The 23912-nt window shown below is 45.4% G+C and overlaps 2 protein-coding genes across 3 annotated transcripts; one reads left to right on the top strand and one right to left on the bottom strand.

The window, feature by feature from the left end:
• Positions 1-1279: 1279 nt before the first annotated feature.
• abhd10b (abhydrolase domain containing 10, depalmitoylase b) lies at positions 1280-4443 on the bottom strand. Of its 2 annotated transcripts, none has more exons than XM_068748077.1 (5): positions 4350-4443; positions 3927-4134; positions 3046-3157; positions 2117-2254; positions 1280-2021 (listed from the first exon to the last, which is right to left on the bottom strand). In XM_068748077.1, the coding sequence occupies exons 1-5, from the start codon at positions 4441-4443 to the stop codon at positions 1680-1682; spliced, it is 894 nt and encodes a 297-aa protein (XP_068604178.1). In that variant the 3' UTR covers positions 1280-1679. The 2 variants fall into 2 exon arrangements, with proteins under 2 accessions (XP_068604178.1, XP_068604179.1); XM_068748078.1 differs by having other exon boundaries at positions 3927-4113.
• An 870-nt stretch (positions 4444-5313) lies between these two features.
• ythdf3 (YTH N6-methyladenosine RNA binding protein F3) lies at positions 5314-13134 on the top strand. The gene is made up of 6 exons (XM_068747715.1): positions 5314-5728; positions 6105-6129; positions 6322-6401; positions 7310-8086; positions 8216-8983; positions 11121-13134. The coding sequence occupies exons 1-6, from the start codon at positions 5705-5707 to the stop codon at positions 11142-11144; spliced, it is 1698 nt and encodes a 565-aa protein (XP_068603816.1). The 5' UTR covers positions 5314-5704; the 3' UTR covers positions 11145-13134.
• The last annotated feature ends 10778 nt before the right edge of the window (positions 13135-23912 follow it).

Raw genomic sequence — 23912 nt, 5'->3', positions numbered from 1 at the left:
GTCGGGCCAGCCTGCATGCAGTTAGACCGGGAGGGGAGGGGCGGCGGGGGGGGGGGGGGGGGGGGGGGGTCAAGGGCTTTATATATATGCCACTCCTCCAGAAAGGGTCCCTGAAGACACGACACAGGGGTCACCACCATAGTGCATGGTCAGCTGCACCAGAACAATAACCAACAGCAAGCCGGTGAATCAGTGAGCACGGTGACGTCACACTTTAATTATTGACGGAGATTTTAAACCAATACGTGACAGGAACCGACTCAAACGTCGATTCATTACCTCCCAGACTCAGAGGGAGGTCAGCGTCCGTCTGTCTGTCTGTCTGTCTGCAACAAAACTCAAAAGGTTACGGAAGGATCTTGGTGACATTTTCAGGAGATGTTAGGAATGCTGCCATGGAGCAGATGATTGCATTTTGATGACGATCCAGAAGAGATCCTGGATTCTGGATCACTTTGACATTTTCATTGACATTGGAGCTCAGTTGATTATTGACCGATGTTTATGTAATTCGACACAGTCATGTAGGTTGGATTTCAGCCGGGCCGGATCCGGACTGCAGATATTATCATGATTTTAGAGATAGAGATTTGTAACAAGCGTATATTACTGTAACTGTATATCAGTTTTGTAGAGCCACGCCTTCTCCATGCTTTGTAATTAAACAAATGCTTTATGCTCCAGCATGTTTTAGTTCTGACACAAAAGACAGCTCATAGCTCAGCCATGAGTTAAAGGTCAGCGCTTGCAGCAAAGCGGACCCGAGAGGCAAGTGGTTGGTTTCGCCCCATTGAGCAGAGTGCAGCTAGTGGCCAATGACATGTTAATAATAAACAGCCCACTGGCTCCATTCGGGAGGTTGCTCCAGGCTAAAGGCCAGCAGCGATGGGGAGTCACGTAACAGAATGTTCCGCCTGAATATAATGAACCTCACACGGCTGGAGCCAACACTTCCTAACCGACGATGCAGGAATGTGATCGTCTCTGCCGACATGCTAGTAAATTTAATTCCTGCCAAAGGTTTTAATATTTATTCCATCTGGGCATAAATGGGCTCTGATTGTGAAGTTTTATTTCTAGCTTCAGCTGGCAAGGAGTTTTGACACTTTAAAATGCGCAGCCTCAATAAGAAACATGCAACACTTCTATTTGTTATAAGTTAAAGTAATATACCGCTTATTTTCCTACAATTATGATTATTTTTCTTTTTAACAGTCGCCGCTTGCCGGGTAATATTAGAACAAACAGAAACCTGCACTCAATTTGTGCAGAGGTTTTATTGACAAAAAAGGTGAAAAGGGATTTTTAAAAAAGGCACAGGAAAACTATTCGCCTAAGCAAAGGAGGAGGGGGGGAAACAGCCAAACAAGTACGATGGATACAGCAGCGACTGCAGACCTACTGAAGGCCATTAACACTCAACATAGTAACATGAAAAACACACAAATGCAACCTGAAGATATAACGAAACAACTAAAAGTGCTCCCTTTCAATGTGGCTTTCACTGTGGTGGCATGTTGAAAGGAAAGATGAAGTACGTGGAGAACGACGGTGGATAAAGGGTCATGCTTGGCAGACCAAGATGCCAGTGTTTGGTGCATTTCTTGAGGATTGACTTCAGAGTAAACAGTCCTCTCCGTATCTCAGCAACGCCTCGAGCTCCGCCCCCGATTCCTCGCTCAGACCGAAGTGGTCAACTTGTCTATAAGATCGTCAATAGTGTAGACCATGAGCTTGATGTCGTCCTTCTCCGACATGCGATGCTGGCCGTGCCGCCGAAGGATGACATCCACGTCGGCGCTCAGGACGCGCTCCGCCACCTGCATGGAGATGTGCCACGGGACGTCTTCGTCTTTCAGCCCGTGAATGAGCCGCACGGGGCAGGTGATTGGGAGGGGACTCTGGAGCACACGGTGGTTTTCTGCCTCTCGCAGGAAGTCCATGCTGAACTTGTAATGGCCCTCCTCCGAGTGTTTGGTGGGAAGCGTCCACTCCCCCTTCTCCTCAAACTCTTTGCGTGTCTGCGGAATCAAACATGGACGATTACTAGTAAAAAAAAACCCCAACAAAATGTATGTACAATTTTTTTTAAAGTCACCATAATACATGTTCCTACCTCTAAAGGAAGCGCGTTGAACAATGTGACAATGTGGTCAGCAGCAGTGGAGATGCCCACAAGTGCTGCAGTCTTCTCTGGTCTTGCGATGGCTGCCAACAACATGAGCCAACCACCTATACTGGAACCCACCAGTATCTACAGGCAAGCAAAACCAGCATAAACACACTTTAAAAAACGTATTTATTATATATATAAAAATATTAAACCCCATTAAGAACTCTTGATAAAGACCCATGCAGCATTATCATTCACAAAGGTGAAAACCAATGGGATCATCCAAGCTGCTAAACAGCGACATCTTCTGGAGAAACGGTGGAAAATACAATGAAAAGCATTGAAAGGTGAAGATTTTATTCATTCCATGACTGATTCTGCTGCTTGAACCGGTTGTTCAAGCAGCAGAATCCTACTTTTAGTAATTGAGTAAAAATTAGGCTATAAATGTGTTTGTAAGCCTGATAATGACAATAATATAAAATAAAACCATTTAAACATCTCTCCTCTCACAAATTAGTTTTATTACCTCCGATGAGGTTATATTCTTGCCGGCGTTGGTTGGTTGGTTTGTTTGTTTGTTTGTCTATTAGGAAGATATCTCAGAAAGTTACAGACAGATCTTGATGAAATTTTCAGGAAATGTTGGGAACCAGGAACAGATAATCAAATTTGGGTGATCAACGTCACCCTGGATCACTTTGAAATGTTCAGTAACATTGCAGTCAATGGAGCATAAAGATTTGTTCCCGAATATCTTGGACGATTATTGCTGGATGTTTATGGAATTTCACAGAGTCATGTAGGGTGGGTACCGCTATCTTATAATCGAATTTCATCGACATTCCTAATTAGCAAGGTCTTCCCTGACTTCACTGATTATGAAACAGAGGTCACTTTGCAAAGGGCCACGACCCAGAATATATATTTACCTGCGGGCCCTCCGCTAACTCATCCAAAACAAACAGGACATCTTTTTTCCAGGTACCAATAGTTCCTTCTGATAGCACCCCCTCCGAGGCCCCGTGTCCCGTGTAGTCAAACCTGAGGACACACAGAACTGGCCATGGTTATGGGTATCAGAGGGTAAACAAGGGAAACCATGGAGGGGCCAGGGTCCAAAGCTCGTTTTATTGAGACACCCTAACATAGTAAATACATTACACACAACAGAGAACAAGAGTACTGCATGAGAGTTCTGCCAGTGTAGAAACATTTAAACCGGCACAACTCATCACCCTGACGGGACACCGAGCTTTCCCAGCTTTCCTGTGCTCCATACTAGCCACACGTCTGCCCCTCTCAAGCTATACACGTCACACCTGGTGTTTCTATGAACTTAAAAGAACTTAAAGGGGTTGAAGTTTGTACCCCAGACCGGAAGGGGAAATCTTCACTGAGCCACTGCCGCCCCGTATAAAGTTCATTTGAGCATTTATGCACTAGAACCAGGTCTTTTTTTGGGGGGACAGTCCCAAACAAATAAAAACCTCAATCATAGTTCACGGATGGCATTAAAAAAAAACATCTTAAAAGACTATAATCATACTTCCCTTTGCATTTATTCTCTTATCCAATTAAATCTTTGCTCCATGTAGCTGTGGTTTGTACTTTTGGCCATCGATTCCACATGCTGGGTTTAATGCGTTTATAGTTAAAACAAGCAATTCGGACTTTTAAAAGACCAAGACTCCGTACACCCAGGGCATGAGGGATGCATTTGATCTGACCTAGTCCCCATCATGGAGAAGACTACGACTGAAGCAGGTCCTTCGTGCACACCTCTGTTTGCCGTTGCGTTAGGGAGACTCACCGAAGACACGAGTGGCCCAGCGACTTGCAGAACTCCTCCAGCGACTCGGCTTTCTGCCCGTTCATGTTGGAGCCATATCCTGGCAGGAAGACCACCCCAGGGCTCTTCCCCTTCACTCTCCTGTAGGCCAGCTTCGGGAGGTCTGGCCGTGAAGCGTACTGAACTGTGGACTTGTGTCTCCTGTCCCCTGGTTGACAAGGTACAATGTCTTATTGATTTGCTAAAAATATATATATATATATTCTGCAAATGATTTAATGTAAGCTATATGAACTATAATAAATAAACACATCGGTGAACACAGACGCATTTCCAAGACGGTAACACCGTGAACCACACCCCCCCACTCGGGCTTTAAATACGTTTAAATGAAACTCAAACGTATTTAAATTTGTTGTGCAGGAAGTTCAGACTCGAACAAACCTCCCGAAAGATTTGACGACAGAGTTGCGGGTCCTCCATTACTGAATGCAGACGAAAGCCCTCTGCGGCAGGACCTCAACGCGACGGCTGCCATGCTGTGTTGCGCTGCCTGCGACCCTCTGGAAGTATCGCGAGATTAGCGAGACAATCGTTCGTGAACAACAATTTGACAACTACAGCGCAGGAAAAAAAAAAACAACTTTATTAACATAACATTATGTTAATAAAACAACTACAGCGCAGTTCGAATCCCGGAAGTAACGGCGTAAAATACCATTTAAGTTAAAAATACTGCTGTCAGAGTAAAAAAAAAAAATTAGAAATACTTATATGTGTTAACTCCAGCCTACTTTTATTTATTTGTTCTTTGCATTAAAAATAATCTCTGAATCATTTAATGAAGCGTGTCCTGCTCTCTTCTGCTTTTTCACGTGATTGCGTCACTATGGACACTCATAGTGCTGGTTAACCCCCCCCCCCCCCCCCAAGGAAAAATACCCCTCAAAAGTGAAAATAAATACATTACTTTTGCTTTCGCTGTCACGACTATGCATGACCCTACCTGGAGCAGCCTAATTTAGTTAAATGAAAGTATTGATTGTGGTAAATTTATCTTCTCGTAGGAGCAGTAGATTAATTGGCTCCTTTAGTAAAGTATATTGTAGTCTAACGTGATAATAAATTATTAATAACGATGCATCAATGTGAAGGTATATTTTATTAGTGGCGTCGCTGAGGTTAATTAGAGGAATTCGATTAAGTATTCAAATCTAATACATGAATAATAATTTATGATTAATCGTCTGTGTAATTATAATATAGCAAACAAAGAGAGAGAGAGAGGAGAATAAAATGACAGCAGCAGCGGGGGGGGGGGGGGTTGTTTGTGACTGTCATGTTGGGTGTTTGTAACATGACTCAGAGCGTCACAGGCGGAAGGTCACGGAGCAGCGGAACGGAACGGAACGGAACCGAACGGAAGCGGGAGCGGAGAGGAGCCGATCCGCCATTGTGGGACACGGTGAAGGGGATATTCCAGTGAAGGAACCAGTCACTTTCGGGTCGACTGTTGAACACGATCTCCGGCAGGATCGGACACATTAATACGTGACGCCCCCCCCCCCCCCCCACCGCAGAGACACACACACACACACACAACCGAACCGACGTTCGCAGCGGACCAGCAGAACCGGATACGTCGTTGAGGTCTGACCACGGGAGGGGAAAAAAAAAAAAAAAACGTCGCCGTGTAGCCGCTACGGAGCCCCGGAGACGAGCCAGGAAAGCACCGGGACAGGAGAAGCGGGACACGCCGGAGGACAGTCTCACAAAACAGCCATCAGGTTCCCGGAGGAATGTCTGCGAGCACGGTCGATCAGGTTCGTGCGCTGACGGCGGAAATGTGCGACGAAATCATTTATGAGGCGAAATGTAAACTTTGCCGACAGCAGTTCGGTCTTGTTCGATACGGGGGGGCTTAAAAAAACAACAAGTATGTTCTGTGAGCTAGCTGCTAGCTGCTAGCTGCTGCACCGTAGGCCCGACCGTATTGCCGAACAACAAGCTGGAGCGGGTTGCTAATGCGGCAGCGTTCCACTGGATGCTAAAGCGGCTGACTGGGTCAACAAAACGAAGCTACCTGCCAAAGATAGCGCCAGGCTTTAGCCTGGTGGGGGGGGGGGGGTTAATGCAATTCCTTCATTTGACAGCTGTCTAATCCAGTCTTTCCCCCCCCTCTGCTACTCATTATTCCAGAGACTTAAAGGACAAGGAAATAAAGGTAAGGCTTTTAAACCACTGGGGATCTAAAGGGTGCACAAACCCCTTTGAGCTAACATGCTAGCAGAGTGCTTTGAAGTCCTAGCCTTCCACGCCGTTCGTTGCCTATCACGGATTGCTGCTTCCTGTGTTCACATCGCCCTGTTTGGAGTGACGTGCGTATTACTTGATGCTCTTATCTTTCCGTCCTTAGTGCAAAACGGATCAATGCATCAAAAGGATGGTGTGAATGATGATGATTTTGAGCCTTACCTAAGCGGCCAGACAAATCAGGTAACTTGCAGTATTTGTACGCTATAGTAGTCTGTACGTCTACTGTTAATTGTGGCTTCGAGCAAATAGCTTCATATTATAGATAAATTAGACCCTTTTTTTGAAGTGCCACACACTCACGAGTCGAGTCACCCCAGTTTTGGTAATGATTTTCCCACCTATGGAGTGTGTGTGTGTGTGTGTGTGCACGTGGCACCACACCCACCGGCTGCCAGCGACTGATTGGCAGCATTTACAGCATCTAAGATGGGGAAGAGGCTGTGACTGATATTATAAATAGACTTCAGCAAGCGAAGAGACCGACAGTCTCTATGTACTGATAAAGACACGGATAAGCACATTGATCACTGCAGCTAGCACAGAAACGTGGCTCCGTGATCGATCCGTGATCGATCCGTTTGTGATCAACGGATCGACCGTATCGCCTTCACCGAGTACACCTACGACGATGCTGCTGCACGCATACTTCTCCAATTTGGGATGAAATATTTGCTCAGATTTGTCCACACGCAACTAGAATATCCATAGGTGGTCTTCCCCATGACGTGACGTCCCAGTCCGCAAGGCTTTTATACACCTTCAGGCTTCGTTACGCCTCCCCAGTGTTGAAATCTCACACATGTAAAAGTCAGGGACTCTGATTCTTGACCATTTTCACTGTTGAGTCCGATTGGCTTTAAGAATGCAATATGTTGTTTTGCTCCTTTACTAAATGTAGTCATTTTTTAACCACTTAATTCCACGGATTAGCCATTTGCCAGTACGAAAGTGTCCTCAGTGCAGAAACAACACAACCGGACAAATATTATTCTTCACATGATTTCATTGTGATTAATGGTTTTTTGTTTTTTTTAATGGCACTGCCTGTCCTTTAGTGTATTAACTTACTATCTCCCTATGTCACACAGAGTAACAGCTATCCACCAATGTCTGACCCCTACATGCCTAGCTACTATGCTCCATCAATTGGTTTCCCTTACTCTCTGGGAGAGGCTGCTTGGTCCACCGGAGGAGACCCACCTATGCCGTACCTCACTGCGTATGGACAGATGAGCAATGGCGAGCCACATTTCATCCCTGAAGGTGTGTTCAGCCAGCCAGGTGCGCTGGGCAACACTCCTCCCTTCCTGGGCCAGCACGGCTTCAACTTTTTCCCCGGAAATGCAGACTTTTCCACCTGGGGTACCAGTGTCTCTCAGGGACAGTCCACGCAGAGCTCAGTCTATAGTAACAGCTATGGCTACGCCCCCAGCTCGCTGGGCCGGGCCATCACAGACGGACAGGCGGGCTTTGGAAGTGAGACCCAGCTTAGTAAAGTCCCGGTGCTAAACAGCATTGAGCAGGGTATGGCGGGGTTAAAACTGGGTACAGACATGGTAGCAGCTGTCACCAAAACCGTGGGCGCCCCTCTGGGGGGTACGGTAGGCATGAGCAGCATGGCAGCCAATAGTCTCCCTCCGTCTGTCAGCTCATCCATACCTAAACACGCCTCCTGGGCAGCCATTGCCAAAAAACCGGCCAAGCCACAGCCCAAGGTAAAACCTAAAGCCAACATGGGGTTGGGGGGAGGCGTTGCCATCCCGCCACCGCCGATAAAGCACAATATGAACATTGGTACTTGGGATGATAAGGGCTCTCTGAACAAGCCTCCATTAGCTCAGACTATGATGCCTCCACAACCTCTGGTGCAACCGCCTCTCCTTGCACATCACCAGCCCTTACTGCAGAACCCGTTACCCCCCCAGCACCAGCACCAACACCACCAACACCAACCACAACACCAACATCAGCCCTTTCAGCTCCAATCTCTCCAGTCCCCTCAGCACCACCATCATCTGACACATGGCCCGGCTCACTTGCATCTCTCCTCTCAACCTGGGCCCCCACAACCCCTTCACCAACATTTACCCCAGCAGCCGGGTCCACCACCCAATCGTTGGGTGGCTCCCAGGAACCGAGGTGAGGGCTTTGGTCTGGGAGGGGGAGTCCCACTGAGTGCCTGCCCCGGCACTGGCGAAGTGCACCCCGTGCTGGAGAAACTCCGAGCCCTCAACAACTACAACCCCAAAGACTTTGACTGGGGCTTGAAAAATGGACGCGTTTTCATTATTAAAAGCTATTCGGAAGATGACATTCACCGTTCAATCAAGTACTCTATCTGGTGTAGTACAGAACATGGCAACAAGCGCCTGGACGGTGCCTACCGCTCACTGGGCAACAAGGGGCCCCTGTACTTGTTGTTCAGTGTTAACGGCAGTGGGCACTTCTGCGGCGTGGCCGAGATGCGCTCACCGGTGGACTACAATGCCTTTACAGGCGTCTGGTCTCAGGACAAGTGGAAGGGCAAGTTCGAGGTGAAGTGGGCTTTCATCAAAGACGTGCCCAACAACCAGCTGCGACACATCCGGCTGGAGAACAATGACAACAAGCCAGTGACCAACTCCAGGGACACTCAGGAAGTGCCTTTGGAGAAGGCCAAGCAAGTGCTTAAAATTATCGCCACTTACAAGCATACCACATCAATCTTTGATGACTTTGCACATTATGAAAATCGCCAGGAAGAGGAGGAGGCTATGAGGAAGGTGAGATGAACACTCCTTTAAGTAGCTTGCTTGTGTGTGTGTGTGAGACTCCGTTGCCCTTTAGAGGAAGGCTCGCTCTCGCTGACTCTTTAATCAGCTGATCTTTTTCCACCTGCTCGTAGATAGAGGTTGTAACTTCCTGCGGTCGAATGACCAATTGAGCATAAATGGGAATTCCCCGAGGCCTCTCAGCAGATTGCCGTGCCACCATTAGCCATGAACAGGTGCAGGAAATGCCGAATCCTCGCCAGCCATCTTGTGCCGTGGAGATCGCTGATGATCTGCTCAAGTGGAGTTGGATGCACGGAGGTTTCCTGAAATAGCCTACATTCCTGGCATTCCGTCCCCCAGACAAAGGCAGATGTAATCTCTGCTCTCCCTTTGAACGCCGAGCCCCCGCGCGCTCCACAGGCTCCTCATGCTTTATTAGTCTCTAACAACATAAGCCCTCAGCCTGCAAACTGGCTGCGGCGTACCTCAGAGACGGAGCAGCTTGCATCTGAAAGGCTGACTTCCCCGGCACAATCGGTGATAACAATCAGTCATGATTGTCTTGGTTCTAAAATCTCATGCGGAGTCAGCCTGCGCCCTCTGAAGGGACTTATAGACGTGTTGCAGTGGTAATAACTGTGTTGTAAGCGGTAATAACTGTTGGATGCCGAGAGGGGAGTGAATAACATGCCGTTCTGCTGCACCCGTTCTTAAACGCACTGATGTGTTGATCTAATTGTGGTCAGGAGCCCCCCCCCCCCACTCCCGCATTGTTTCTCCCACTGCCTGCTGCTGGTGGTTCATCGACGCTGCATTGACTCCTGACCTTTTTAATATGCGCTGGGTTACGTTCTCATTAATATTTCAAGTCAGTGTTTTCAGCTGTGTGAAAACAAGCTGTCAGTAGAAAGTCTGCTTGATCCTGCGTTATGCTGCGCTGCGCCCCCCCCCCCATGACAGGATCGGTCCAGCCGAGGCCTCACCCTCCTCTGCCTGACAAGGTTAATTGTTCCCCGTTGTTAAGCCTGTCCTCTCTAGACTTTGGAAATGGTCAAACCAGCACAGTTCTTTGCTCCATGACGCCTTCCAATACTTAAGATTGGGATCAAACTGATCAGGATTTAATCGGGTTTATCTACCCATCAATCAGACCTATTTTTGGCAGGAGGTTGTATGAAAGAAAATCTGAGGACTAAATAAACCACAGCCTACTTTGCACGGCACTGTTGGGTCACAGAGCCGGTCCCAGGCCTCTGACATGGACACCCCCCCTGTCCCCAGAAAAGACTCTGCGCTCCTGATTAATGAGTATTTTTGTAAGTAGTGTAAGGAGTATTTTATGTGGAAGTTATTTTGGCGTCTCTCCGAGCTGAATGTAGTGTCTGCAGTACAAACAGGTGGATGTTGTAGTTGTTACTCAAGTCAATTCTCCGTTTTGTCACGTCTGATCTGTGTCACCTATTTTAACACCATCATGGTGATATTTGGTTTTTGGTAAAAAAACAACAATTTACCTTTTAACTAATACAACTATCCTCAGATCAGTTTCAGCTATACTTCAGCTGAAACTGTGCTGAGCCTGGCTGTAATAATGTATAAACCTCCACCGTTATCACAACATGATAAGACAAGATAGAAGTTTATCAGTGACGCTAAACAATGCCTCACAATAAAGGAACTAAACAGAAGAAAACAGAAAAGTAAATCTAGATATAAAACAACAGAATGTAGGGAATCAGGGGGATAGAGCTCAACCTACCTTAAGAAATACTTAAACATGGCTTTAATTTTATCAGTATACTTTTACATCTTAAGTTAAATTGTACTTATACTGGAATATAATGTTCAAGAAAATATACCAAACAGGAAACTCATTTGTGTGAGCTAAGCTTGAAATATCTGTGTGGAGTCGAGAGGCATTCTACGCTGCCCCCCCCCCCCCCCCCCCCCAGGGGGGACATTTTGTCTGAGCCATTCCCATCTTCTCAGACATTAAACGTCTCTGTGTCTGACGATGAGGTGAACGTTGACTGGACATCGTGAATCAAAGACCGGGTGCGGAGATGCATCTGTGATTTAAGCTGCTCTTCCTGTTCCTGATGACGTGTCGCTGATTATATCTTTTCTATTTCTCTTTTCTTTGCAGGATCGCAATAGAAATAAACAATAACCTTCGAGGAAAGCTCTCGGCGTAGAACGGCAACACTAATGACGTAGGACCTTAAATAGAAATTTTGCCTAACCACGAGGAGGGACGGCTTCTCGGAATCCTTCTGCCGACGACGACCACGTATCGGAACGCTTGAAAATGACAGTAGATGGAACTCATTTGCATTCGTTCATTGGTGCACCAAACGCCATGTTCCTGTCCCGTGAGAAAACGAGCGTAACCCCACTTTGAGAACTGTCTATGAAGCACTTTCAGTCCCTCTAATCAGCCTGTACCGGTACCCTTAACTCGCTAACTCTGTGCTTTTCTTTGATTTTGTTTATGAGGAAATTAACTGACTAACCAAAGTAGTCAGAGGAATTTCACCAGGCTCGTTTGTAATTTTTTTTTTTGTAACGCCTCAAACGTCTGGGATGATGTTGCTGCTCTTCATCACCTCCTGAAGAGAAGTAAAGATTACACGTGCTAATGAATATTTGACTGGAATGTGTGTTCACTCCCATCTGAGCTCTTCAGACAGAAGCTCGTCCCCGTGATTGACAGGTGGGATGAAATAATTGGGAAGCCATCACAATCATGCCAATCATATGGTGCATCCTACCCCGACCTGTTCCCTTTTCTGCCCCCCCCCCCCCCCCTTCTGCGTACTGAAATATTGCAATTATGCAGCCGGCTGGCAATCACCAGCCAGCGCGCATGTCATTTTTTTATTTTTTTGTTCTTTCTTGTGATTCTGTCTTTCTGAAATGCATTTGTCTGAGGAGAAACCTGCTGCTCTGGTAGAACTAGCTGTGGCCTCCGTGGGCCCTGCGGTGAGTGATGTTGATGTACTCAGGCTCAATCAGACTGTCCTCAACACCTCTTGGCACTTTTGGGAGAACCCCCCCCCCCCATAACTGCAAGGCTGTGACAGCTTTCTCCTCTAGGTAACTCACTAGCTGAATAAAACGACCCATGTTTAGAGCAAACCTCACTCAAGTGTTTTTACTCATGTATATCGGAAGGTGTGCGTCGCTTTGATGGCTGCGTCACGCGCATTCACATGTTGCATAACCTGAAGGAGGGCATCTCTTTTTCGCATATGTGCCTCCAAAAACAAAAAATAAAATACTGTTTAGTAGGTGTAATTCCAGAGTCGTGGGTTTGACAGGAGAATTTATGACGGCAAAAGTGTTTGTCGAATAAGATTTGAAGATGAGACCCGCTGGCCTAAAGTGGGTTATTTAACATCACGATATAATCAGCCCAGTTTCCACAGCGGGAGCTTCTCAATATCAGTCTGAGGCAATGGGAGCTCTAATACTGGTAAAGAGGATCACGAAATAGAGATCATTTCATACAAAGTGGTTGTATAATTTGAAATAACCAATAAAGATAAAATATATACACACATTTGTACATTTACTTGTGTATTGGAAGTTATATATATATATATATGTAACTGGAAATACAAATGGTGATTTATTTATCACTGACATTGATGAATGAATGAAATGTGCCCAAGCCTGAAATAGTGCAATAATTTCTGTCAGTCCTCCATATAGAAAGTTTGTAGTAGTTTAATAGATGCCTTCCAGGTTAGGCTTACACAAAATATAATAATCTCATAAAGCTTTTGATGACATTTATTTTTTTTATTTGGCAGTGTGTATCTGTGTGTATTTGTCACAAAAGCAAAATCAGAAAAAAGAGCAAAGTTTGTATATCTGAAGTTTGTACTTCTTCCTCTGTAGATGCATCTTGTGACCATTAGGGTGGATTTAACCCGGGTATAGCAGTAGTGAAACTAGCTCCACCTCCTCCCCCAGTTTCTACGGTAACGAGATGCTGAGAGACCAATACTTCACAATCTGACACCGTGCGGCTGCATAATGAGGCATTCACATTTGATTTACATTCAGCTGGTGATACTTCTGTACTGTTGGAATCACTTATGTTTATCTTTATTGATGTGAGCCAAATAAACGTTTGTGAGTATTTTATCCTTCAGTTGAAATTTGGGATGTGCTCCACTTTGTATTATTATTATTTTTTAGAATATGCTCACTGGATTTTGGACACCGAGCCCCACTGGGAGCTCCACTGCAGAAGCACCACCTCCCCTCCCAATTCAATGCTACTGTACATTTACTTAATTAGGATGCTGGATGCCACAGTTTTACTTTCACTGGTGCATTTTAGCTTTGAAAACCACTTTTAACAGGACAATGGTTCAGTGAGTGCTTATAGGAACATCCAGGAAAACGTGACATTATTCACCTTCCTGCTACAAACCCATCGTTCTTCTGTTTCCCATCTCAGCTTAGACTGTCTCCTCCTTGAGCTGCATCCCATCATTAACCTTGGGAAGCCACGCGGAGCGCCGGAGCCTTTGTGGTCGGCCTTTTATGCACTTCTCAGTGTCTGAGAACAGGAGGATATGTAATCTGTTCTGACATGGATAAATATTTCTTCATGTTACGCAGTGAATGCGTTTCAGTGCTCATCAAAAGGCGAGGAGTGAAAAGAGAAGGAGGGGGGGGGGGGGCATGAACATGGTTGGTGACAAAGTAGTTTGGAAGTCAATCCAAAATGGCCCGTTGAGCAATTTATGACAAATTATGACTTATAAAAGGTTACACACACAAAAAAAACAAACAGGTAGCAGTGTGTTTAAAAAATATATATATTTTGAAAGTGCTGATGAAGCTCATGAGGTTGTTGTTATTCACTGGGATGAATAGAAGTATTCTAAGAATTAATATGCAAAATAAAATTGCATTGCTCCAAAAGTCTTACATTTATAATATATTTGTTTTGTTTTGGTGTGTTCTTTTGTTAAATCCAACCCTCTGTTAATGTCGATATTTCTTCCTGAAACAGAGCTTTTATTTTGCTCTACGTCCACCAGAGGGCGCCACCACATCATGTTCCTTCAAACGACCCCCCCCCCCCCCCCAAAGACTCACCACAAAGGCTTTTCTCTAAGCAGCAAAGCCCTCCAACTCCTGCAGACACAATTAAAACAGCATGAGAAGCACTTGTTGTGCCTTCACGGCTTCTCGGAGCAATGAATGCCAGCTCCCAAAGCTGTGCAGTGAAAAGTGGAGGAGAGAGAGAGAGCGAGAGAGAGAGAGGGGATGTGGGATAATAGCGGACTAAAATCCCCCTTTGTGTTTGTCAAGGGGGAATAACGAGCTCTAATTATAACACTGGGAGGCTCTGGATTGTAACTTTCCTCCGCTGTGTGTTCATTTGTGCATTTTCACAGGCAACCCTTGAAAAGAACCAAAAGCAGAGAGTTTAATATTTACCCCCCCCTCCCCACAAAGCCCTCACAATTACTATAGTTTCCTGTAATGGGTCGAAAATGTACAACCTCTCAAATATGTAAATCACTGATTTAATTAGAGTCCTCTGATGTGAATTTGTTTTTAGACCCGATCATTGAAGTGATGAAAAGTGCAGCAATGATAGATGCCCTGGCTTTTAAATCATTACTATTAAACTGGATAAACATGAGCCCACTCACATCTCCCCGTGGCCGCTGGCGTCGGTTTTCCCCCCGACTTAGGGATCAAACTAACTGGTTAATGGCTTTAATGTTACAGGCGGTTAATTGCACTCCATCCATGGCGGTCAAAGCTGTTCCAAGAAAGTGCCAAAACTTTTTTTCTTTTCTTTAAATATCCTTCCGAAGAGGGATTCAGCTGAGTGAAGATGAGAGAGGAGCATCCTCTGCTTAGTGAGCTGAAATGCCTTTGAAGTTTCAAGTCCGGGCTGAAGTCTCATCAACACATGGCTCAAGGCAAGGTGAGGGCGAGTCTGGGGGTTGGCACTTCCCCCTTTTTGAAGGAGCTTCCTCTCCGGGGCCATGGCGTGTCACTTCTCACAGGATGGCGGTCCTATTGATGACAGCGTTGATCAGAGGAACCATGAAATTACCCTGATGTCTGTCTGCTTTGCTGATAAAACGGCACTCTCGCCAAATCAAAGTGCAAATTGCAAATGCTTGGACAACAATGTAACGGGATGCAAACGCTATATTTAGACGTTAGACGGTAACGGGCAGGTGATTTAGTGCTCATTTGAAAACGTTGGGCTTTGACAGACGGTAATGTCTAAGTTTTCTCCCTGCTCTTTTCACGAGGTGTCTCTGTTGCCATGGTTATATCATTATCTGAGAATAAAGAGGCTGAGCATTTTGCCCAACACAATGGTATAATGTAGATCTAAGCTGATTGCTCGGCACACGATGAAAGAGAAATAAAAGATCTCCAAATGATTACTTCCTTAACCGTGTCTGTAATTCTCTATGCGGGTGAATGTTCAATAGGGTGAATGACTGAGCGGACTATATTAGGACTGTGATTGATTGTCATGTTTTGTTAAGTCCTGTCTTTCTGAGGAAGAGACGGGAGGCGGAGCTAGAAGTGGTGGAGATGAGGATGCTGAGGTTCTCCTTGGGAGTGGACCAGGTTGGATGGGATTAGAAATGAGACACTAAGAGGGACAGTGACGGTTAGACGTTTTGGAGACAAGGTCAGAGAGGACAGACTTCGATGGTTTGGACATGTCCAGAGGAGAGACAGGGACTACATCGCTCGAAGGATGCTGAGGATGTTTTTTGTATTACCTCAGAATCAGATGAGGGCTGGAACAATATCAAGCTAAACCTTGAGTGAAATCTGTGGATTTGCCCCCTTCAAGAGAAGTTGAATCTGAGTTTCCGGCTCACATTGAACGTGTGACCATGCTGGTTCAGAAAAGCAGCCTGCAGCATGAAATACAAATCTACTGCGTGGCACAAAAGGAAATACTTAAAATGCACAGTACACAATTCATACTGAACCCTGGTGTGAATGTTGTTAAAAGGCAACAAATATCTTATGTTTTTCCACCTTCAATTTATTTAAAACTCTATTTCAAAAAAGGCGAAAAAACAACAACAATCAAGTTAGTGCATTAGACAGGAAATATGAAGAGGCAGAGTTAATACTCAGATCTAATGTTTCCTGGCAACAAGAGGAACCGATCAAATCAACTCCACAATGTGGATGCAAATCCTTGAGCAAGAACATTTTCTTTTTTCTTGCATCTCGCTAATAAGCAGGGATGAGAATCGGGTTTTAGCGTAAAGAGGACCGGCATTTCCTTCAGTCCTTCAGAGATAAGAAACATATAGAAGAAAGGGGAAAAAAACGCCTTCAGAAATCCTATTTTATTATTCTCTCTCTCTGGGCGCACGTGGCTAATGGTGAGAAAAACAAAAGCAATATAGAGAGTAAACCCAAATGCAACCTCGCTTGGTGCGGATTCCCAAGATTGAGCACATATTGGCTGCCGTTATTAATGTTCCGTTACGGAGTATTGCCAATCCACTCTTCAAACGTATGGACAAGTGACAGCAGCATGAAGGATGAAAGTACAAAGAGTAAATGAGCACGAGAGATCTATAGGACTGTCATTATTTCCTGTCTATATGTTAATTGTGCTGCTCTGCCCTAGCTGTGGTCAGGCTGCTCATTGAATTCAAAGGTTAGGATACGTCCAGCTCTGGGATGGTGTGCTCCAACCAAGGGTTTTGGATCATGGGGGGGGGGTTCGCGGAATGGAAAGTTCTGAAATGTAATGCATTTGAAATGACGTGGAAAGGTGGAATGAAAGATGACATGGCTGCTGGGGCCGGAAGTTGTAATGCGATGCAGGCTGCCTTTGCTCCCATGACTTCCTCTTCCACCCCCCCTGTTTAGGTCTGATGGAGATTAAGGGCCATTAAAGGACGTCTGCTGCATGTGCAGTTTCTATTGATCACATTGACTCAACCTGCTGTAGCCAATGATCCGATTACAAGTGTTGCACCCCATCCTTAGCCCCACCCCCCTCATGCATCTTCTCTCCTCCTTGCTTCCTCCTTCTCTTATTCCTCTCGCCCACCCTTCATGGTTCAAGGTGCGCTGCGGGGGGGGGGGGTTATGCCGCCTCTGCTGATGTCAGCACTGGGGCATGCCCACAAGGCTACGAGCCCCCCTAGAAAAGCCTCTGAATATCTGCTTGCGTGTCTTTCTGTATTTTGGTCTTTCGGCCTGGCTGCCTGCTCATGCATCGTATCCATTGCTCGCCTCTGTGCGCTCGCCGTCTCCAGTCATCTCCAAACGCAGCAGGGTCACCACAAAGCTCATTACTATAGGAGAGGGACGAATCGACCAGGTTTCAAGGAGCTAAATCAGTTGAGATAGAGTGAGGAGGTGCCCCGCCTTGCTGAACATAACCCCTCCCATCGGAAGCGTGGTCAAACAGCCCCGTGGGAGCTTCTTGCAATACCGCAGCGTTTATTTAGCATTGACTGAAGCTCAAAGGAATCTTCTTAGTTTCCAATGTACAGCAAGTACCCCGCTATGTTGCTGTTTCGGGGGATATTCCCACAGAACTGGCAACCTTTACCTCTTAGAAGCTCCTAAACTCCTAAAACTATCTGAATATTCAGATATAATGTGATTGAGATTCCAGAAAATCAGGATTCCAGAATTCAGATTTGAAAGAGACTTCTCTATATACCCTTTGGCGAAAGTGACACTGCATCACCAATTCAGCTACGTGGGTCAGAATTGCAGTAGCAGAGAGGCAACGACAGACAGCACAATGCGTGTGTTGCCCCTCTGAGGTTCAGAGGGCATACGTGAGTGAAGTAATCAGCCTGCTGGTGATAAAGACTGTGATAAAGAATAGAGAGAGACACTGTAGTTAGCTGCGTTTACTTCACAGAACAGGATATAGTTCTTCCTCTACAGGTGCCTTCGCTACTCTCTACCAGTGCGCGCTATGCGCCATCTACTGGACGGCGTAGGAATTACATGCAACTCCAAAGAGCTTGTATGGGAACCAAATGAATTAATACGTGAAAATAACGATATTCACAGAAAATAAAATTGTAGGGTTGTCTGTTTTTAATAAATCTTATCAAATAATATTTTAACCCATGCCCTGCCATTTCCAAGCCTCTACACTCTTCCCAACTAAAAATAAATGTCTCCAGACATTTCCTATTTCTGGGTGACTTAGTTTACAAGAGTGTACCAGTTATAAGCATACGGTTGGGATTGGAGGGAATATGGGTACGGCATCAAGTTATAAGTTGTTGGTACAGATGTGGGGAGTAAGAGAGTTCTTACATCCGCAGTCCATGGTTGGTATGAAGGTTGTCCCAGAGTGTCATAAGTAAGTCTCTCCGCCGGTTGTACTCGCCTCTGTGACCTTCTCAGTTCATTCTGTTGGCCATTATTTCCAATCCTTTCCTCCATTTGTCCTTGTTCCTCCTGCAGCAACGCTAGTTCATCCATTTGCTCCTCAACAACCTGCTGTGTGGGCACAGTTTCCTGTCCTACTGGTGGGCAAAATTCTCTAGCTGTGACATTGAGTCTGTGCTGGTTTTGAGGATCTTGCACGTGTATGACAGGTACTGATTGCTGCGAGCTTTGGTTTGATACATTTTGCTGAGGGTTTATGAGTCTGTAAGCAGGAATGTGACTCCGGAGGTTGTAACGATAAGTGTGTTCTTCTTCATCCTCCGAGTTATCACTGTCAGTTTTGTCATCGTCTCGACTTCTCTCAGTTCTTTGATCACTTCTCTGTTTTGTCTTTTTGACGATGGGCAGTTCTTCTAAAGGCAAATCATTTACTGGCAGTAAAAGATTTCTGTGTAACACTCGCACTGCCTTACTGCCTCTCTCTCCTTGTACTTTATAAACTGGTCCATCAGCTACTCTCTCGACTACGCGATGTACTTCAGACTCCCAGTAGGCGCGCAATTTCCCTGGACCTCCTCTTTCCGAGAGGTTCCTAACCAGAACCCTGTCGCCTGGTTGCAGTGCGACACCTTTTATGCGTTTGTCGTAATGCTTTTTGCCTTTGCCTGAAGACTTTTTACTGTTCTCTGCAGCGATTTTGTAAGCCGCACGCATTCTATCAGCCCATTTTTTTGCATAGATCTGATGATTGTGTTTTTCGGTCTCTTTTGTTTCGTTGAAAAGTAGGTCTATTGGCAACCGAGGTGTTCGGCCATACAAGAGGAAAAATGGTGAGTATCCTGTCGACTCATGCCTTGTGCAATTGTAGGCATGGATGATTTGCGGAAGATGTTCTTTCCATTCACTTTTTTTTTCCTCCTGTAGAGTACGAAGCATTTGGAGTAGCGTACGATTCAGGCGCTCCACTGGGTTGCACTGTGGATGGTAGGGTGTAGTTCGTGAGTGAGCGATTCCTGACAGTTGTTGCAATCTTTGGAAAAGACTGTTCTCGAACTCGCGTCCCTGATCATGATGCAACTTTTCTGGATACCCGAAACGTGGTATAAAATCTTGAAATATCTTTTCGGCAGCCGTTTTGCCTGACTTATTTCTCGTAGGGTATGCCTGCGCGAAGCGAGTAAAATGGTCCTCAAGTACTAGAATGTACTCATACCCTCCTTTGCTTGGTTCAAGGTGTAAGTAATCAATGGAAACTAGCTCAAAGGGAGCACTGGTTGTGATGGATCCCATAGGAGCTCTCTGGGGAACGTTTGGACGTTTTTGTTTGATGCACAGACATTTCTTTGTGACGTAGTCTTCAATTTCTTGTTGCATATATGGCCAGTAAAAACGTTCCCGGGCCAGATGAATCACCTTGTCACAACCAACATGACCCATATCATTGTGTAAGCTCTTTAACACCATTGGTTTTAACTGTTCGGGAAGGACAAGTTGTTTGTTATGCTCCGTTTTTCTGTACAATAGTCCATTGTCAACATCCAACTTGTTCCACTCATACAGTAGTCTCCTTACTTGCTTACTCATTTTCCGTTTGTCTTTCTCGTTAGGTGTCCATCCATTGAGCTTAAGCGTGGTCACCTCTTTGATTGACTCATCTTCATGTTGAGCAGTTTTAATGTCTTTGGGCGTCATGCTCAAAACACCTCCTGTTGGATCATTGTTTTCACTTGAACTCATTTGCAATGCAGCTACCCAAGGCACATCATTCTTCTGAACTGCCTTGCTGCCCTGCCACATTGCAGACACGACTTCTGGGGAAACTGTCTCTGTGTACTTACCCATTTGCTGTTGGAAATCTAATGGGTATCTGGACAACATGTCCGCATCGGCGTTCCTTTTCCCAGGCCTATACTTGATATCAAAATGGAAGTCAGCTAACTCCCCAACCCACCTATGACCCACTGCATTTAACCTGGCTGAACTGAGGACATAGGTTAAGGGATTGTTATCTGTATAGACGGTAAAGGTCGGAGCATAGTACAGATAATCACGGAATTTATCGCAGATGGCCCATTTGAGGGCTAGGAACTCGAGTTTACCAGAATGTAAGTGATAATTTTTCTCAGCAAGTGTAAGAGTTCGGGAGCCATAACCGATCACTTTGAGTTTGTTGTCTTGTTTCTGATATAAAACTGCTCCCAAGCCTTGGTTGGACGCATCTGTATGCAAGACGAATGGTAGATCAAAGTTAGGATAGGCTAGAATGGGCGGGTTGGTCAGTATGTCCACAAAGTTTGACACAATTTCCTGATGCTCACTTGTCCAGATTATTGGTGTGCGTGAAGGAAGTTGGTTTTTGTCTCCCTTCTTTGTTCGTCCTTTACTTCTTTTTGATGCTGGTTTGGTTTCATTGTTTGTGTCCTTAGAGCTCTGGAGGAGTTCAAACAAGGGCCTTGCCAGTCGTGAGAAGTCTTGTATAAACGATCTGTAATAACTGAGGAATCCTAGCAATGTTCTGAGGTCTCCAACTGTGCTGGGCTTCTTCTCTTTCAGAGCACTCACAGCATCCAAATCTTTAGGGTCCATTTGTACCCCTTCGCTAGACACTAGCCTACCAAGGTAACGCACTTGCTGTTTAAACAGTTCACACTTGGCTGGGCGAAGTTTTATCCCATGTTGTCGCATTTTACAAAGAACTTGTCCAAGATGTTCTATGTGCTCCTCAAAGGTTTTAGAGTAGCAAAGTACATCGTCTAAGTAGGGCACACAACACTCATCTCGAATCCCTTCTAACACTCCTTCCATGCACCTTTGGAATGCGGCTGGTGCGTTTGTTAAACCGAATGGGACACGCACCCACTCGTACAAACCCCAGGGTGTGCTAAAAGCAGTTAAGTGCCTTGACTCCTCACTAACAAAACCCTGATGATATGCGCTGCCCTGGTCCAAGATGGAAAACCAAGAATTTCCTCCAAGACCGTCCAAGAGATCCTGTATCCGTGGCAACGGATGTCTGTCGGGTACTGTTTTCCGGTTCAGCTCGCGAAAATCAACACACAAGCGCAAAGTATTGTCCTTTTTACGCACACACACCACTGGTGACGAATGAGCTGACACCGATTTTCGAATCCACCCCCTGTTTAAAAGGTTCTGCACATACTCCTTTACCTCTCTGTAGAGCGGTCTTGGGATGGAGTTGTAGCTCTTTTGCACTGGTGTGTTGTCTGTGGTGTTGATTTTTAGCTGTAGTCCAGGAATGCATCCAATATCCCCTTCTTCACGGGCAAAAACATCAGAGTGTTCGTAGAGCATTTGGCGAGCAACTTCTTGATCACTTTCTGAGAGATGTTTTACATCAACATTTGGGTGCCATCTCAGGTGTGAAGGAGCTGCACTCAAAATCTCTTTTTCCTCCCTTTGACTGTCACCTGACACTTGAGCTGTACAACAGAATGACGTTTGTTTGACATTTTCAGGACAACTGCTTATAGGTTTATATTCAACAACCTCTTCAATAAGTCCTAACCCAGTCTTTGGATGTAAGAAAATGTCATGTTTGGTTGAGTTTTGGATTGGGATTTTAACTGTCTTCGTAGCACCAGGGGCTACATCAATGAGAGCTGGAAATAACTCCAATCCATCAGGTAAGTTAGTTCCCACACATGGTTCAAACAGCATTTCACCTCCACCCGAAAATGATCTGACATGACATTTTACCATCCCAATTTGGTTACTACGAACGGTGAGTCCTTTTCTTCCAACTTTCAGGGTTGAACTTTCCGGTTCTTTTTCAGTTGACTTGGTGTGAACAGCTGAGATGAGTGACTCGACGTTACATTTCTGGACCCTCAGCGTCTCTGCCAACAAGTCCACTAAACTGATATTGTCGCTTTTGTCACTGTTTCCCATTATGATCTCTTGAATGACATTAAAGCCTAGCAGTGGCGTGCTTACACTTCGTTGGCTGACAAGCATTGGAACATACAAGGATACAGAGCCATGTTGTGAACTTGTGATCTCCAGTAAAACTTCTATCCAGCCTTCAAAAGGAACATCCGTCCCATTTGCTGCAGTGACTTTGAGTGGATGATCAGAAAGTAAACTCTCAAGTGGCTGTATTTTCACATTTGGTAATGTTTCTTGTACCCATGACTTTTCTACAATGCTAACTTGTGCGCCACTGTCCAATAACATCTGTAGTTTTTCTCCATTTAACAGACAACTTATCATACACCTACCGCCTATTAACTGTGCCACACGCTTTTTGTTGGTCGCGTTATGTGTTTTCTGGGACTTAGCAGTAGATGTTGTTTGTTCTGGTTTCAGTCTCAGAGTGTCGTGGGACTCTGCTGATGTTCCAGTCACTGGTGGTCCCTTCCCAGCGACCTCCTGGAGTTTCCCGACACACTGCCTTTCTGAAGGCAACCTATAGCTCTATGCCCCTCTTTTCCACATCTAAAACAATGCGTGCAGTGTTCAATCTCTTGAGCAACACACTGTTGGCACTTTCCCTTAACCAGTGTAGGGGCAGGTACTGTGGGACGGAGGGTATGAGTATTTCCAGTTACTGCATTGACCATTGGGTTCAGAGCCTTTTCTAAACTTTTAGTCAGAGAGGAAACCTGTGCTGTCAGCTCTTGTATAGCAACACGATTAGCTTGGACTTCAGTTTGCATTTTGTCAGAACTTTTGTCATTTTCTACCTGAGCTGCATTAGCATTAACGTATCTTGACTTAAGACTTTGTCCCAGTCGACTCTGTCTCTCTGTATCTTCACTAACAGCTTTTGTTATTAACTCCAAAATGAAGTCATCGGTGACACTTATGTCTGAGATGTGAGGTTTAAGATCTTGTCTCACATATGAACATTTTTCATTCATACCCTGATATAGTGAATTAAGGCACACCCCATGTACCAACTGGTTATCATAGTGCAACCCACTGCTGTTTTTAGATGCAATCAGTACACGCTGTTTTAGACACATTAGTCTATACATAAACTGGTGCGGTGTTTCTTTGTCATTTTGCCGAGCATTGCTCAGTTCCTGAAATAATTCAGCACTTTTCTTCTCACGTAGCTGTGTCTTTAAGAGCCGTTTTAACTCGGCTACAGTAAGTGTATCTTTGGTGACAAGCATGTCTTTAAAGGTACCAGGCTTGATTATTCTTAACACCGTTCTAATAATCTCAGCCTCTGTGATCCCTTCATCAAGTCCTTCATCAATCTGTTTGCACAACATGTTGTAACTTAGATCAGAATCAAAATCAGAGATTTGACCACCATGAATCTTGTACTCTCTGCGCGGTAACAGTGACTTAATTTCAGACATCTTCACTAGACCTATAACTGGTTCAGCAACTACTGATGGCGATGAGAACTTCACCGTGGCTTCTGTGGATGCAGCAGCCTCACTGGTCGCAGGTGCAACAACCTCCTCGAGGTCCGGCGAAGACTCTGCATCTCCTCCCTCAGCTGCCATGGGCGATTGTAGTTCTCTGATGAGGTCGCGGAAAGCGAGCAGGCAAGACATCCCCTGGTCCT

This window comes from Brachionichthys hirsutus, chromosome 14 (genome assembly GCF_040956055.1).
Source record: "Brachionichthys hirsutus isolate HB-005 chromosome 14, CSIRO-AGI_Bhir_v1, whole genome shotgun sequence".
NCBI classification, from domain to species: domain Eukaryota; kingdom Metazoa; phylum Chordata; class Actinopteri; order Lophiiformes; family Brachionichthyidae; genus Brachionichthys; species Brachionichthys hirsutus.
The sequence above is the reverse complement of the archived record's forward strand: the minus strand, read 5'-3'. Positions and strand labels throughout refer to the sequence as shown.

Bases quoted from the DNA above. Each gene is read 5' to 3' on its own strand.
- abhd10b (XM_068748077.1), bottom strand. From the start codon at position 4,443: ATGGCAGCCGTCGCGTTGAGGTCCTGCCGCAGAGGGCTTTCGTCTGCA. The intron at 2,255-3,045 runs GTAAATATATAT...GCTTGCCTGTAG, and splicing joins AGTTAGCGGAGGGCCCGCAG to ATACTGGTGGGTTCCAGTAT. The intron at 2,022-2,116 runs GTAGGAACATGT...TTGATTCCGCAG, and splicing joins TCAACGCGCTTCCTTTAGAG to ACACGCAAAGAGTTTGAGGA.
- ythdf3 (XM_068747715.1), top strand. From the start codon at position 5,705: ATGTCTGCGAGCACGGTCGATCAG. The intron at 8,087-8,215 runs GTGCAACCGCCT...CAATCTCTCCAG, and splicing joins TGATGCCTCCACAACCTCTG to TCCCCTCAGCACCACCATCA. The intron at 8,984-11,120 runs GTGAGATGAACA...TTTTCTTTGCAG, and splicing joins AGGAGGAGGCTATGAGGAAG to GATCGCAATAGAAATAAACA.